The sequence below is a fragment of the Equus quagga genome, chromosome 5, assembly GCF_021613505.1.
Source record: "Equus quagga isolate Etosha38 chromosome 5, UCLA_HA_Equagga_1.0, whole genome shotgun sequence".
In the NCBI taxonomy this organism is placed as follows: domain Eukaryota; kingdom Metazoa; phylum Chordata; class Mammalia; order Perissodactyla; family Equidae; genus Equus; species Equus quagga.
Window position 1 is genome coordinate 16,080,980 of NC_060271.1, and position 17,073 is coordinate 16,098,052.

A 17,073-nucleotide genomic window follows, 5' to 3' on the forward strand; every position below is an offset into this window, starting at 1 on the left:
CTGTATTAAAAAGATATGCTGAGTTTTCAGTCAGATCTTGTTGGTTCTTACTTTAAATTTACTCTTTTTCCAACTCTTGAGGAACCTGGTGTATTCATTCATTAAACAGATATGACTGCAACTATATACCAGGTTTTAGGAATATAACAGAATGAAACAGGTAAAAGTTCCACCTCTCATGGAGCTTGCATTCCAGTGGGAGAAACAGGCAGGAAACAAAAATCATATCAGATGGTGATGAGAGCTGTGAAGAATAAAACAGGGTAGTGGGGATATCTTCACCTTTCCTGATTTCTTAATCTCTTTCTCTCTGCTCTGTTTGATCTTATTGCACTTACCATTTATTTTCATTTTACACAATTTGCAGCTAAACTTTTATTTCCCTCTTCTAATTCTTAACCTCCTTGTAGTCTGGTTTTTGCTCTCACTAGTCTACAAAAGCCGCCATCTATAATATTAGTGATCTTCTGTTAAAGCCAATATTCTCAGTTTATATTCATTTTGATCTACATGTGACATTATTTCCTTTCTCCCCATTAAATCACTTGCTGCTATCTCCAGTACAAGTTTCTCCTTTTTTTCTTTTTTTTAAAACTAGTTCCTCTTCCCTTAATTATCTTTTAGAGTTCTTCAGAGTTAAGTTTTGGCCTCTCTTTTCCCTCTAATACTCCTGTGGTGAATTGATCATTCTCACATGATTTTAATTGCTTTCTGAGACCATATGACTCCAAGATCTCACTTCTTAGGTCAAGCTGTTCCACTGCCTTCAGGTTTAGCTAGTGGAGCTGAGATGACCAGATGATTGCTACTCACCCAGGAGGATTCTTTTCCCTTTACTCCTTCCTCTGGCAGATTTCTCCTGTTTAGGCTTATTAAGACAGAGGTTATTTCCATGACTGCTTTAATGATTACCTGTGACTAATGGTATAACAACGTACAGTGCTTAGTCAGCCTGCATCAAAGGGATTATTCTTTCATGGATGCTAGTGAATTTTATACTTTCAAGTCTTTTGAAAGATAGGGCTGAGTTCAGAAATAAAAAAAGGAGTAGTCTCTTGACCTCTAGTGCTATACCATTTATTTTCAACAAACTTTTAATTCTTTTGTCTGGTATTATGCTGGTGCTTTCATTTAAGCTATTGTCACAGTAACTGAGGCATGAATTGTCCCTTTTGTGTAGAGGAGGAAATTAAGCTTTAGAGAAGTTAACAATATACCCAAGGTCAGAATTGGGATTCCATTCTAGGTCTTGACTTAAAGTCATGGATGTTCTAAGTTCTTTGTAAACCATAAAGAATTACATCTCTTTGTGGGTAGGAGAGGAGTGAAGGGCTCATAAGAATTTTTTGGGAGCTTTTTCAAAATACTTAGTCCCATTTCACTTCCTGCTCTCAAATAAAGCATTATTAGACAACTGTTTGTTAAACATCTGCTTCCTAAATGTGAATAGTTTGTTACTCAGTTTAATATACACTTGAAGACTGCTTGTATTAAAAGACATTCCATATTCTTCTGTTGGTGATGGGATATAATACTGTAGCTTCTGTTGGAGCCTACCCATCAGTGAATGACTGGTTTTTACTACCGATATTCTGGTTGTCATTCTATACAAACTTTCTTGCATGTTGGTGTTCAAAGGATTTGGAGAAAATGCTAGTAGGTGCTATTGGCACGAACTAAACTGTATAAATTATGGATGTAATTGAGTGTATATAATTGTTCAACTTTAATTGGCTCCAGAGATGTGAGTCTGTAATTTAAAAGACATTTTGAGATTTTCCTGATTTCACTGAGAAGCTTAGCCGCCTTTGGTGAGATTTCCCTGTTGCTGGTCACTTGCCTGGGTAGGGAGAAGAAGATTGGCATGTATTTGTACTTTCCGTTAACCAGCCTGGGGTTCAGGACACCATTTAGGAGCAGTTATCTAGATTAAAATGGAGAAAACAAACTAAGGCATTGAGGCTAAAGCAGATTAGAAAGATATCTAGGCACTAGAGTTGGTAGTGAATGGGAACTAATTAGGGGTCCTAAGGGTGTTGATGTTTGGGGGATTCAAAATATCCTTTTCCCTTGCTTGAGTTCTGAACTAACTGAGAAAACAAGAACCAAAGGATGAGAAAATGAAACATTACCGTTTTTAAAATTAGTTTTTTATTGAGATAAAAATTCTCATACCATAAAGTTCACCATTTTAAAATGTACATTTTGGTGGTTTTATACTAAAGATTTTTATTCACAAGGTTGTGCAACTATCACCACTATCTAATTCCAGAATATTTTCATCACTCCAAAAAGAAATCTGTTATAATTCACTCCCCATCCCCCTCCCCCCACCTCTAAGCACTAGTCTACTTTCCATCTTTAGGATTTGTCTATTGTGAAAATTTTGTAAATGTGAAATCATATAATATGTGGCCTTTTGTGTGGCTTCTTTCACTTAGCAGAAGGCTCTCATCCATGTTGTAGCATGTAATAGTACTTCATTCCTTTTTATGACTGAAGAATATTTTATTGTATATTATATGGATATAGTATAGATATGCCACATTTTGTTTATCCATTCGTCAGTTGATGAACATTTGGTATATTTCCACTTTTTGACTATTATGAATAATGCTGCTGTGAACATTTGTGTGCAAGTTTTTGTGTGAACGTGTTTCAAATTCTCTTGGATGGAGATAGATATATATATATATATATGCACACATACATATATGTACATATATGGGGGTGTGTGTGTGTGTGTGTGTGTGTATGTATGTGTATCCCCAAGAGAATTTTAAATATACATACATACATACACACACACACATGCCTAGAAGTAGAATTGCTGGGTCATATGGTAACTTTTGGAGGAATTACCTTTGATTTTGGTCCAGCTGATAGTTGTAGAATATTGTAGAATGTGGCTTAGGTTTAAGAGCTCAGTGGTCTGACTAACTCTCCACATTGTCTTGTCCCCACCCAACAGAACCCAGTCTAGACCAGGGGCCAGCCCACCTCATGTCTAGATTGCTTGGGTCAACAGAGCAGGCACACTCATATCACTGTCTTGTAGAGTCCTGAATGTAGAGTCCTGGAGTTAGCTCTGCCCCCTAACCAGGTTACTTACCTCTTCGGTGAGAGTGGCCTAAGAGCCCAGGAGTGTTTCAAGAAGGCATTCCTCATCGGAATAAGGAGTTGAAAAGAAGGATTTTGTTCTAACAAAGGAAAAGAAAGGAGTTAGGCTGGAATCCTGAAAGCCATTCTTAGATAGAAAAACTGTGCCATTGTGTCAAAATAGGAAATACATTAAAGAAAGATGATGAATTCAGTTTTGGACATGGTAAATTTGGGATTTCCAGGAGGAAATGTTAGATATTTCTGTTTGGAGATCAGGAGATTGATCCCTGCTAGCGAGGTGGATTTGAGATTCATCTGCATGCAGGCAATTGAGATATAGGAGCCGGTAGATCATCCATAAAGTAGTAAAGTGTCTAGTGATTTCCATATCCGAAGTCTTTGAGAGTTTGATTCTGCCAACTGGTATTTCAGCTGTATCTTAACTCTGAGTCGCTTGTTTCCTTCTGAATTTTGTCATTTTTGATTGTGAATTTATTTATTTTGGAACCTTAGAACCTTGATCTGTGGGAATTCTTCCAGGCTTAGATCAAGGACAGATTCCCCAGAGAGGATTTGCATTTGCTTCTGTAAAGGTTGGGTGGGGGACGTAGAATGGTAATTCTAGGACTACCCTAAACAAAGTTCTAGGTATGAAGCTTTCTAAACTATAATCTAGGTGAAGGTCAGTTTGTGGTTGTGCATACCAGGGGAGGTACTGTTGTGCTGCTATCATAGTCTCCCATCCACTCATCGGCTCTCAGTGCCAAGGTTAAGAAGCAGTTTTCTTTGCACTTCTCTTGGATAACACCTGGACTTTACCTCTTGTACCTTGGGTCCCAGTAGGCCTTGAAATTGTGAGCTGAAGTTCATAATGTTTGGCAAAATGCCCTGAAGGTGAATGAAAGCTGGTTTCAGTACTCTGCATGTTTGTCCACTTTTCCTCTTTCACTGTTTTTGATCTTGATCATACCTTATTTTCTTTAAGGTTATTGATTAATTTATAAAGATTTCAAAAAATTTTATCCTATGTCTGTGTTTTCAGTAGGCATAGATAGCTTGGTCCAGCTATCTATTCTGTCGTTCTGGCAGAAATAGAAGTGTCTCTCTCTTCAGTGCATGCAGGGACAATTAGACGCAGAGAATTAAGTCATCCTCTAAATCAAATATTAGTAACTTGGGACATAATCCAGTGTTTTGTTTGGCCCACATAGTATTTAGAAAATAAAAATCAGGAGATTTCAAATAAAATTTTGGATATCTTCTGTTGAAAAATAAGTTCTTATGGTACTGGGCTTGCAATCTTGCTTAGCAGCAGTTGGCTAGAACTGAGAATAGCGGCTGATCTCTTTAGAGTGAACCTGTTTTCTTTAGTTGCTCACAGTCTCCACCACTTGTGCAATGTATGCATATATATACACTTATGCTCATTCCAACATCTCTCATTCATGTTACCTGTAGACATTTGTGGATCATCCTGGTGCCAGGTGGTAGTGCTAATAGACAATTTCACATTCATAAATTTACAGTCACGCGTTGCTTAATGATGGGGATACATTCTGAGAAATGCATCATTAGGCCATTTTGTCATTGTGCAAACATCACAGAGTGTACTTACACAAACCAAGGTGATATAGCTTGCTACACACCTGGGTTGTGTGGTTTTAGTCTTACGAGACCTCAGTTGTATATACGGTTTGTTGTTGACTGAGATGTTGTTATGTGGCACATGACTGTTTATTCTAACAGCAATCCTCCAGATTTATCCCTGATAAATAAAGTTATATAGGTACTATTATCCCCAAGGTACAGATGAAGAAACTGAGGTTCAGTGAGGTTCTACAAGTTCTTCAAGGTTTCATAGTGTCACAGCTATAATTTGAACCTAGAACTGTCTCAATGAAAGCTCCTTCTGTTCTAGTGCTATTCTTAACTTTTTTTTTAAAGCAATAGAACTATTCTTCAGATGAAGTCTTAGTAAAGTCCACTGTATAAAACCAATAAAGATAGCACTGCTTTGATTGAGGAGTAGATGGGGTGGTGGACACTTATGTGGAGGTGGGAACCTGCATGGTCAGCTCTTTGGTAGCCTTTAGGCACCTCTCTGTGGGATTACAGAGAATCCTTCTTAGAATCCCTAGGATTCTACTAAACAGTTTGAACACACTCTCTCTATAACACTATAACATAAAACATAAGAATTTGTTAAATTTTATCAGTTTTCAGCTTCTTTGGATGTTGTAGTTATTTAGTGTGCCTGTTTCTCTTATACTTCCTGGTACGTCTGTCTTTCTCAATGTAATTCTTCTTATAACTCAGTAGCATTTTGATTCATGTGGGTACGTGTTCAGATAATGGTGAATCTTCTAGCTTTCTATTTCTATTTGCAGAGTGTTTTAATTAGAATTGTTGCTTGGTTTATAGTTTGATTTGCTTTGGAGCATCTGATAACTAACTTTTCTTTACTTTTCAGATTCTCTTTGTGGCCAGATGGGTTTGTATGGACAGGCTTGTCCATCTGTAACTTCATTAAGGTGAGTGCTATTCTTTTTCTTTATTAGAACATGTAGCATTTTAAAAGTTATGCTGGTCACGTCATATTAGAATGAATTTCAAGGTGAGGTTCAGAATGAAATACACTCATGCGTTGCTTAATGATGGGGCTGTGTCCTGAGAAATGCGTTATTAGGTGATTCCATCATGTGTGAGAATCATAGAGTATACTTACACAAACCTAGATGGTATAGCCTGCTACACACCTAGGCAGTATGGTACTAATCTTAAGGGACTGCTGTCGTATATGCGGTCTGTTGTCGACCAAAACGTAGTTATGTGGCGCATGACTGTATTGTGTTTTGTTTTGTCAAATAGTGCTATTTGATGGGGTTGGGAGAGAGAGTTTTGCTTAGAGATGTTTGTGGTAATGGGATTTGGATCTTTTCTTAATCTCCACTTAGTGAACTTACATATTCTTGTACATGAAATAACCTAATTTTATGCTTATCATTCCTTTTTTAGAACTAATCTGCTCTCTACTTGTTTTAATTGGAAAATACATAGTAAATTTTCATTGCCTTTGTAGCAGATTATTAAATAAGACGAGGTGCTAATTTTAACCTCTTTCTAAAGGATGATGTAAACATGATACCTAGATTATCCTCATTTACAGTAAATAAGTAAACTGTAAAAAGTAGGAACTACCTTGTTATATATAACCCAGTGATTTTTAGGTATTTTTGAAGTTGCTAAATCCTTTGTACAAATTAAATCTTATGTGAAATTCAGTGACTAAAACAGATAAATGCAGGACTTTTCTGCTTGCTTAGGCTTCCATGATCTTCCCTCACAGTTGCCCCTGAGGGATTGCTGCAGTTCCTACAGCACAGTTTGAAAAAAACCTAAATCGAATCTGTTAATTGAAATCTTTTGGACTAGAATATGAAGTGTTGATGGTAGCACCTACACAGTTACATGTAGTGTTGTGGCTAGCTGTATCATTTATTCATTCAGCATATTGAGCACCTAATGTCTTGTCAGACACTATTCTAAATGCTGGGACTACAGTATTGAACATAACAGGTAAAAATCCTGTAATCATGGAGCTTACATTCTGGTGAAGGAACAATTAATAAACAAGATAAGTAAGAAGTATCAGTGAGATAGTAACAGTGATAAGGGCTAAGGTGAAAAATAAAATAGAGAAGGGGAATAGGAAATAGAGAGAAAGCTGTACTGAAAAGGTAACATTGAATGAAGACCTGAAAAAGTGATGGAATGAGCCCTATGTTGGGTATGTGGGAGATGATCATTCCAGGTAGAGGGACTCCAGGAAGTGGCAAGGCAGGAGAGTTGCCCTGTATATTGGAGGAACAATGAGGTGGTCAGTGTGGCTGGAACAGAGTAAGTGATGAAGAAAGTTGGAATTGCCCAGCTTTGGAGGGCAGAAGGAGGGAAAGGAGGAATACAAAGTTGTTAAGAGCCACGAATGTGAAGTCAAGAAATCCTTAGGCTTGAAGGAAATTCTGGTTGTCTGGAATGCCACAAAAGAAAGCTGAAGTTGCCTTTTTAGTTTTTATATGCTTGGATTTTCAGCAGGCCAAGGCTGCTATCCTTTTTCCTCGGTAGAAAAACTTTACTCCATGCCATTATGGCATTTTTTCCCCTGAGAATGCATCTTCCAGTTTATAATGGAAATAGAAGGAGAGAGTACTTTTCTACTTTGCTGGAGTCCATGTGATTCCCCCCCGCCACCCAAAATAAGGGATATCTTTATAGCTCTGAAAATAACTTTTTTTAAAGACTATCATCTTTGATCTCCAAAGCTACTATAGAACTAATTTGACTAAACAGTGATTTCTGCTTAGTATGATGGGAGGAGTCATTTTACCTTTTTTTTTGAATGTTTAAAACTTTGAATATAGTCATATCAGGATATTTTGCATACTTTGATCTTCCACCAATTAGACTTCTTAAAAAGATATTTTAGTTGTGGGATATGCTGAAGCAATCATATAGTAGTCATTGATATCTCACATCTCTTTATTTGAGTATTTGTGTTTAGGTGAAGCTTATATATGACATTGGGTTGGGAATAATATATACCTAACTTTTTGCTTGATAGAATTATAGAATTGGAAGGGATGATGAAATAGAGAAGAGATACCATGAGTTAGTTTATAATTTGCTCACTCTGTGTTATAATTCTGTGCGTAGTATTCTAGAATCAAAATTTTTTGTGGATATAGCTATAAATTTAGCATTTAATTCGTAAACTGAGAAGCTCTATGGCATCTGAGTTGGGATATTTAGTATCCTTATATATGTTTTTCATTTCTGTAATATTCTATATGGTCCATCTATAAAGCAGAGAATTCTCATTCTCAGATGTATGGATAGAAGACTGCTGTTTGTCATTGATTTTTCTAACTGGAAGCAAGCATTGGGTTGATATGAGGAGGAGAAGGAAAGAATGACTATTTTTTGGTGAGGGAGAGAGAAACTGGATTACTTAAAACCACAGTAAATTTTAGTCTGCTTTCCCATAGAGTCTCACCCAAGCCAGAAACGGCCTCCCTAGCTACACTATCCAAGTAGGAATAGAGCCAGAACTCTTAAAGTAACCCATACCCACTGACACTGCTTGTTTGCCATACCTGCCTTGTATATACATTACTGCTGTTACATCCTGTATTTACTACCTGTATATCTAGGAAGTGGCTAGCCTCAAGCATATGAGGTGGTGGAGAAGAACTGGACATGTGGCTGGGAATGAGAAAACTGGTAGACAGGGAGGAGTTTGTAGGCATAGGTAAGAGTGGTAATGGACAATTTATGTGTAAGTGAAGGTACAGGGTGGAATGAAAGTGACATATTTTAAAAGTTTGTTGTGTAGGAGAGGGTAGTTAGTAAATGGATTAAAATTTTTTCTCCCCTTTAAGTATTTAGGATAAACAAGTATTGTTTTCTGTAGATGATATTGGATCCTTTTTTAATCTGAATGTGTTAAGATTTTTCTTTTTCTTTTGCTGAGGAAGATTTGCCTTGAGTTAACATCCATTGCCTATCTTGCTCTTTTTTTCTTTTTTATGTGGGCTGCCGCTACAGCATGGCTGCTAAACAGACGAGTGGTGTAGGTTTGTGCCTAGAATCTGAACCCAGGCTGCCAAGTGAGTGTGCCAAACTTAACCACCAGGCCACTGGTACTAGCACTAGGATTATTTTTAAAATTACACTCACTATATATATATATATTTTTTTTTTTTGAGGAAGATTAGCCCTGAGCTAACGTCTGCTGCCAGTCATCCTCTTTTTGCTGAGGAAGATTGGCGCTGAGCTAACATCTGTGCCCATCTTCCTCTATTTTATATGTGGGACACCTGCCACAGCATGGCTTGGTAAGTGGTGTGTAGGTCTGCACCTGGGATCCAAACTGTTGAACCCCGGGCTGCTAAAGCAGAGTGCATGAACTTAACCACTATGCCACCCGACTGGCCTCCTCACTGTATTTTTATGATTAAAAAGTAATACATGTTTATTGTAGAAAATTTGGAAAGACAGAGATAGCCATTGTAAATCTCTTCATATCATGTAATTTTATACCAGTGGATACTATGTGTGAATTAGAAAAAGGCCCCCCAGATTTTCTTTAAAAGAGTGATTGTTAAAGATTTTGTAGCAACAACTAAGAATACTCTTTAATTGTAACCAAATTGCTCTTAACTGACACTTTGTTCTTTACTTGCTGGTATGAGTAGAATTGCATTTTAACAAAAGTCACTATAAGTAACGTCATATTCTGTATGATGAGATTGTTTTCTTTTCTCAATCAGGATTCTGTCAAGAGGCAGAAACCACATCAGTTACTTGAACAGAAATATTTTAATACAATCGACTAGATATAAAGTTGTTGACTAGGTAACAGAAGGGATAAAAATAAAATTCTAAAGTATCAAGGACATAGACACTTCTGGAAACAACTGCCAGCACTAAGGGCTTAGGGACTAAAGGGAAAACCTAGAGACTTAGAGGAAGGGCCCTGTAGAACCAAAACTCAGACCTGTAAAGAGAAGGCACTACGTGGCTGTTGTTAGTGTCTGAGCTCAGAAGAGGGATCCCGTGGGTTTGAAACCCAGACCTCTGAGGAAAGGGTGCTGGCTGCTGCTGGTGTCTCTGAGTTGGGTGTGATGAAGCTAGTTCCACAGGTGTTGGAAGAACTGTAAACTGGATTCACTTTCTACTACGGGGAGGATCTGCTGCTCTAGGGATGAAGAAGCATTTGCTGGGGTAACGCTCTTATGAAGCCAAAAGAATAGACAGGAGGCTCCAGTATCTTTACTTCCCCAGGATTACAGTCCATCTTTAGTGCTCCCTCTTAGCAAAGCCTTATAGGAAACCAGCAGGCAAAGCAGAAATGTGGTGTGCAGAGTCCCAGTTCCAGTGTCATTAAAGCAGATTGAGACGAAGGGATGGGAGTTGGAGCTGAGGAGCAATAACTTAATAAGTTGTTCCAGCAATCTACTAAAAAATATGGTATAAAAAGATGTTTTCTCAGATCTGTTTTGCAGCCAGTGTTTATGTGATTTTAGTAGATTACTTGCATGTTGCTAAAAACCCCCTAATTTTGTAAGTCATGTGAAATTACATTTAAAATTTTATAAGATTCACAGGTATTCCTTGCAGTCTGAATCTGCTGCATTCATATCCTGAGTTTGGATAGTAAGAGTCTGGATAGTGAACACTGGGTCATCTACATCTGTTCAGTTCCTGAGTTTCGGATAGATAATGACGTCAAACAATAGAATCTGTCAAACAATGGAATCTTCAAAGTTTAGCAGAATCTCTTTGGTTCTTGAGTTTGCGTAAGATGGATTTGAATCCTGAGGCTTAACTGTGTTTTATTTCCAATCACAGATTTGGTAATGGCAAAAACTTACTGAAAAGGGAAAAGCTTTCTTTGGACATTTGCTTTATGTAGACAAGTAAACACATATATGTATATAACATACTTCTTTTCACATATTGTAGCAGTAGATTGTTTTTACAGTTTGATTTGATCAAAGCACAGTAAAGTTTGGTGTTTCTTTGGACTTGTTAAATAGAGCCCTTCCTGCATTTCTGAATTGTCTAACATTTATTAAAGGATTGATTTTATGGTTCACACCTGTTTACAGCCTGGGACACTGGGTTATCAGTAACCCTGTAAGTAGTTGTTGGTGATATTTATTAGCTCCTACCTGATCTTTTTCTATTTTTGCTCCTTTTTTCACATTCGTTTTTTCCTTTTTGTTAGGCTTTTCCCTTAAAGACGCCTTTTATTATTGATCTAATCTATCTGTTTAGGATGTGCTAGGGAACACATAAGGATATTTTAGCACCAGAGAAGCTCATGTGTTAGTTTCTCAGATGAATTTCCTGTCCATCTGTTTCCTCATTCCCTCCTCTTCATATCGATGACCCTGCTGTTTAGAATGACCAGAGAGGGGGTAGATTTACTTGAAGGCTTCTTGCTGCCTTGTTGCTAGTATCAGGCTTGGTATTGATAAGGCAACTCTGGTATAAAGTCTTAGAATCAGGTAGACACAAGGTTCAAATCTCTGCCACGTATTACCCATATGATCTTGGGTAAGTTACTTTTTGTAATTTTACTGCAATAGGGTCGTTATTGCTTACCTCACTGAGCTGTTAGGCTTTAAGGGATTAAATATACACATAAAGCATCCGGTATACTTTTTCTCCTCTTTTCTCTTTTCCAGTAGTAGAAAGCAAAAGGGATCATCATTTTTAGAACAGATTTGTGTCCTTTGCTGTCAGCTCAAGAACATGAGGCAGAAGAGGATTTCTTTTTCCTCTTCTTTCTTTTCTCCTTCACCTTAAATTCTTGGATTCTAGGGGTCTACTGGTAGTATTCTGGTTTGCAACTGGCCTTCAGGCTAAGGATGTTGCTGACATTTAATATTGTATGTGTATTATATTTATAATTAATATAATTTTGTGCTTTTTAGGTCTGTCTCACAAGTGGCAGAAATAGCATTTGTATTATCATGCCATAGTTTATCATTTTCACTGTTATCAAGCTTTCTTTGGAATTGATAAAATCTATTAATTTGCATGTTTAGATATGGCATGTTCCAATTAAATGAAGAGTAATGAGAAACTCTCTTAATTTTGACCATTACAGAAACTTTTTCTAAAATGTATTTTGAATTTTTCTGGCTTATCTTCTAAAGCTTTATTGTCTATTATGGTAGTACTAGCCTCGTGTGGCTGTTTAAATTAATTAAAAATAAGTGAAAAAAAATTAGTTCCTCAGTCAGACTAGCCATATTTTAAGTGCTCAGTAGCCATGGCCACTGACAGCTGGGGACTATCATATCAGATAGCACACAAGCATTTCCATTGTTGCAGAAAGTTCTTTTGGACAGAGCTGGTCTAGATCATCCTAAAAGTAGTTTAATCTTTGATCTAAGATGACGGAATGCCCTAGGGCTTCCGTTTCTAAACATCAGGTATTGAAGAGTACCATTGACTATTTATTGACTTAAGGACGTATAGTGTATAAGTTCTTTTGTGACTAAAATATTGACTTTGATAGTTAGGATTTATGGTGTTCTTACTACTAGACCAGGCATTATTTAAGCATTTTTAAAGTATATTTATTAAGTTTCCCCAACAACTCTGAAATTGATACCATTATTATCCTCATTTCACAAATGAGGACGCTGAGATAAAGTTAAGCAGTTCAAGGACATACAGGGAATAAGGGACAGAGCTGGGATTCATACATAGGTCTTGCTCTAGTGCCTGTGATCTTAATCACTAAATTCTGCCTCTTGGCTGTCAGTATTTATCATAATTTGAGGCTTTTTCTTAAATGCGGGATGCCAAAAAAAGTATTCCTTTTAATTGAAGGTACTATAAAAAAAATAAGTGCAGGGGGCCAAGCCCGGTGGTGTAGTAGTAAAATTCGTCATGCTCTGCTTCGGTGGCCTGGGTTCATGGGTTCAGATCCTGGGCGTGGACCTACACCACTCTTCAAGCCATGCTGTGGCAGCGACCCATATACAAAATAGAGGAAGACTGGCACAGATGCTAGCTCAGGGCCAGTCTTCCACAAGTGAAAAGAGGAAGATTGGCAGCAGATGTTAGCTCAGGGCCAATCTTCCTCACCAGAGTGGGGAGAAAAAGTGCAAAAGGGAAATATCAATGCAGGAGACTGGAAGAAAGTGATAGAAAACTAGTTATTTAATTTTGATATACATTGTCTGAAATTGATTAAAAGAACTTGTTATGAAAGGCAGCAGTTTTTTTATGGGCAAGTCGTGGAGAAATTTGAATTGTCCTGAATTCATATACATGGGGGAAAATAACATCAGAGGTAATAGGGAATAAAAAGCATCACTGAATATACTGGCAAAGTAAAACAGGAGTTAAATATAAAATCTGTGCCTACCAAGAGTGCACGTAGTATAAAATAATAATACTGAAAAATAAAAAAGAAGAAATGATATGATTTGATTTAGTGAGCTTATTTTAGTCAAGCTTTGCTTGGTTGCAGGTGAAGGAAATCGGCAGTGGATGTAACAAACAAAAAAGGAAAGGGATTTGTTTGGAGAATACTGGGGAATTTCACAGAATCCAGAGGTAGCTGGATCTCTTGAGGAAGCAGAACTTAGGTTCTTTTTTTTTTTGGAGGAAAATTAGCCCTGAGCTAACTGCTGCCGATCCTCCTCTTTTTTTTTTTTTTAAAGATTTTATTTTTCCCTTTTTCTCCTCAAAGTCCCCCGGTACATAGTTGTATATTCTTCGTTGTGGGTCCTTCTAGTTGTGGCATGTGGGACACTGCCTCAGCATGGTTTGATGAGCAGTGCCATGTCTGCGCCCAGGATTCGAACCAACGAAACACTGGGCCGCCTGCGGCGGAGCGCACGAACTTAACCACTCGGCCACGGGGCCAGCCCCCAATCCTCCTCTTTTTGCTGAGGAAGACTCACCCTGAGCTGACATCTGTGCCCATATGCCTCTACTTTATACGTGGGACGCATGGCTTTTGCTAAGTGGTGCCATGTCAGCACCCAGGATCCAAACTGGCAAACCCTGGGCCACCAAGAAGTGGAATGTGCAAACTTAACCGCTGCGCCACTGGGCTGGCCCCTGAAACTTAGGTTCTTAACAACCTAGGCAGTATACTCTCTTCTCTGTTGCATTTCTCTGAATGTGATTTATTTCTTCATTTCTACAGACCAGTTCTCTCTGCCTTGCTGGCACATGGCCATCCCGTACCTCTCAAGTTCATAATTTCTTCATTTAGGAGACCGGCCTAAACTGTTTCAGTCCTAATTCTAAATTCCTCAGGAAGAAAATTCAGGTGAACAACATGGGTCAGGTGTCAACCCTGGTTCAAATCCTTTAATTTGTTGTTGTAATCCTGGGACAGACATGGTATAGACATGACTTTCAGGGCCCTAAGGATGGAGACAGCTCTGAGAAGGGGCATGGTGAGCTAGGCAAAACACTACAAAAAGTGTCTGAGAAAAAGCAGCATGTGTCCAGTGTTGGATGGGAAGAGTTAGGATTTCAAAATAGGATATTTTTAGAATTCAGACCTTTTCCTTATAGTCATGTGGATAGTGAATGGGAGACTTGAGTTCCACCTTCATATCAGAACAGAGTATGCTTAGAATTGCAGATTTGAAATTGGACTCCTGCTTCAGTTCTGTTCAGTTTGACAAATACGTATTGAATACCTCTTAATGTGCTTACTAGCATTCAAGATTCTCATAGAAGCAACAAAAGAAAGGGAAAATAAAAGATTATTCTGCTCCATGCTAGTACTCACTTGAGAGCCTGAGGAATAGGTGTTATGGACAGGTCTCTGTTGAAGATTATGGTGCTGACTGGAGACTAAAAACATAGGAGTACTTTCCTCACAGTTATGCTGACACTCTTCCTCCTCACCTCCCACATGTTTGTGGAGCTTGCAAAATGATATATTAACTGTGTTAAAAAGCACAATTCATTGAGGTTATGGAAAAGTGAGACTGGGTAAAGAGAAGCTAAGAAAAAAGTAGTGTTTCTTAATATATTACAGGTAGTCTATAGATAATTCAAGAAATATAAAACCACAAAGAGGAAGCCCATGTAGTATAATGACAAGAAGCACTGGATTGGAATCCATAAAATGGGGATAATCGTTCACGCTTTACCTTACAGCACAAATGTATTTACTTTTGTCATTGTTATCAAGAAGAAACCAATGGGGTTTAAGCTAAGTTCTTGAAGGTAGATTATTACTGCTTTTCAAATTGATTGCAGACATTCCAGTGGATATGGAGTCGTATCTCATTGTGATTTTAATAGTCTCTGATCACTAATGATATTGAACATCTTTTCATGTGCTTATTGGCTACTTCTGTGTCTTTGTTCAAATCTTTTGCACATTTTTAAACTGGGTTGTTTGTTTTCTTATTATTGCATTGTAAGAGTTCTTTACATATTCTGGATGCAAATTTTTTGTTAGAGCAAAAAAGTTTTAAACTTTGATGACATCCAGTTTACCAGTGTTTTCTTTTATGGCTTTTTCTTTTTATTGCTTAGCTGAGAAATCCTTACCTACTCCAAATTTCAAGGCTTTTGTTTTCTTTTTTTAAAAACACCTCTATTGAGATATAATTGACATAGTACCATTCTTTAAGTTTGACACATATATATACCCCCAAAATAATTTTCACAACATATCCATCACTCCCAAAAGTTTCCTAGTGTCACTATGTGATTTTTCCCTCTTGTCCCTCTCTGCAAGATATTAACTGATCGGCTTTTCTGTCCCTATCTGTTTATTTGCATTTTCTAGAGTTTTTTAGAAATTGAATCATAGAGTGTGTATTCTTTTTTTGTGTCTGGCTTCTTTGATTCAGCATAATTATTTTAAGATTCATTTGTGTCACTGCATGCATCAATAGTTCGTTCCTTTTTGTTCCATTGGATATATGTATAACAATTTGTGTATTCATTTAGCTTTTGATGGATATGTGGATTGTTTTTGGTTTTGGCTATTACAAATAAAAATGTGTGAGCATTTGTGTATATGTCTTTGTGTGGACATATGGTTTATTTTGGGTAAACACCTAGGAGTGAAATGACTGGATCATATGGTAGTCGTATGTTTAACTTTTTTTTGAGGAAGATTAGCCCTGAACTAACTGCTGCCAATCCTCCTCTTTTTGCTGAGGAAGACTGGCCCTGAGCTACCATCTGTGCCCATCTTCCTCTACTTTATATGTGGGACGCCTACCACAGCATGGCTTGCCTAGCAGTGCCGTGTCCATGCCCTGGATCTGAACTGGCGAGCCCTGGGCCGCCAAAATGAAACGTGCACACTTAACCACTGCGCCACTGGGCTGGCCTCTGTTTAACTTTTTAAGAAACTGTCAAACTATTTTTGACAGTGATGGTGCCATTTTACATTCCCACTAGAGTGTATGAGAGTTCCAGTTTGTCTGTATCTTTGTCAACGCTTGGTATGGTCAGTCTTTTAATTTTAGCCATTCTTGTAGGTGTGTAGTAACACCTCAGTGTAGTTTTAATTTGCAGTTCCTTAATGACTAATGATGTTGAGCATCTTTTGATGTGCTTCTTTGCCATCATATATCTTCTTCGTTGAATTATCTTTCAAGTCTTTTGCCCATTTAAAAAAATTGAGTTATCTTTATTACTGAGTTTTGAGAGTTATTTGTATATCCTGGATACAAGTCCGTTTTTTTTTTTAGGAAGATTGTCCCTGAGCTAACATCTGGTAACATCTGCCAATCCTCCTGTTTTTGCTGAGGAAGACTGGCCCTGAGCTAACATCCGTGCCCATCTTCCTCTACTTTATATGTGGGACGCCTGCCACAGCATGGCTTGCCGAGCAGTGCCTTGTCCGCACCCGGCATTCGAACCGGTGAACCCCGGGCCACCAGAGTGGAACGTGGGCACTTAACTGCTGCACCACTGGGCCGACCCCACAAGTCCTTTTTAAGATACATGCTTTGCAGACATTTTCTTCCAGTCTATGGCTTTTCTTTCCATTCTGCTAACAGTGTCTTTTCAAGAACAGAAGTTTTTAATTTTGATAAAGTCCAACTTATCAGTTATTTTCTTTTATGAATTGTTATTTTTGATGTTGTATCTGAGAAATATTTGCTTAACCAAATGTTATGAAGATTTTCTTTTGTGATTTCTTCTAGAGATTTTATAGTTTTAGCTTTTACATTTAGTTCTATGATTCATTTTTCAAGTTTTTGTGTATGATGTGAGGTAAGTGTCATTGTTCACTTTTCCCCAATATAGATAGCCAGCTGAAACAGTTGTTTCACCATCAGTTTTTGAAAAGTCTTTCCTTTCCCTTTCCCACTAATTTGTCTTGGCACCTTAATCAAAACTCATTTGATCATGTATGTGTGGGTCTGTTTTGTTAATTTGTACAATGTCCTTTCA

At 37.7% G+C, this 17,073-nt stretch overlaps 1 protein-coding gene across 4 annotated transcripts in view; it reads left to right on the forward strand.

Moving 5' to 3' along the window:
• Positions 1-17,073, forward strand: part of FOXJ3 (forkhead box J3) — a 134,043-nt gene that overhangs the window by 17,400 nt on the left and 99,570 nt on the right. For all 4 annotated transcript variants that reach the window (XM_046661192.1, XM_046661193.1, XM_046661191.1 and 1 more), the window contains exon 2: positions 5,573-5,633. In XM_046661192.1, the coding sequence (XP_046517148.1) occupies positions 5,590-5,633 (44 nt within the window). In that variant the 5' untranslated portion in view covers positions 5,573-5,589. The remainder of the gene's footprint in view (positions 1-5,572; positions 5,634-17,073) is intronic.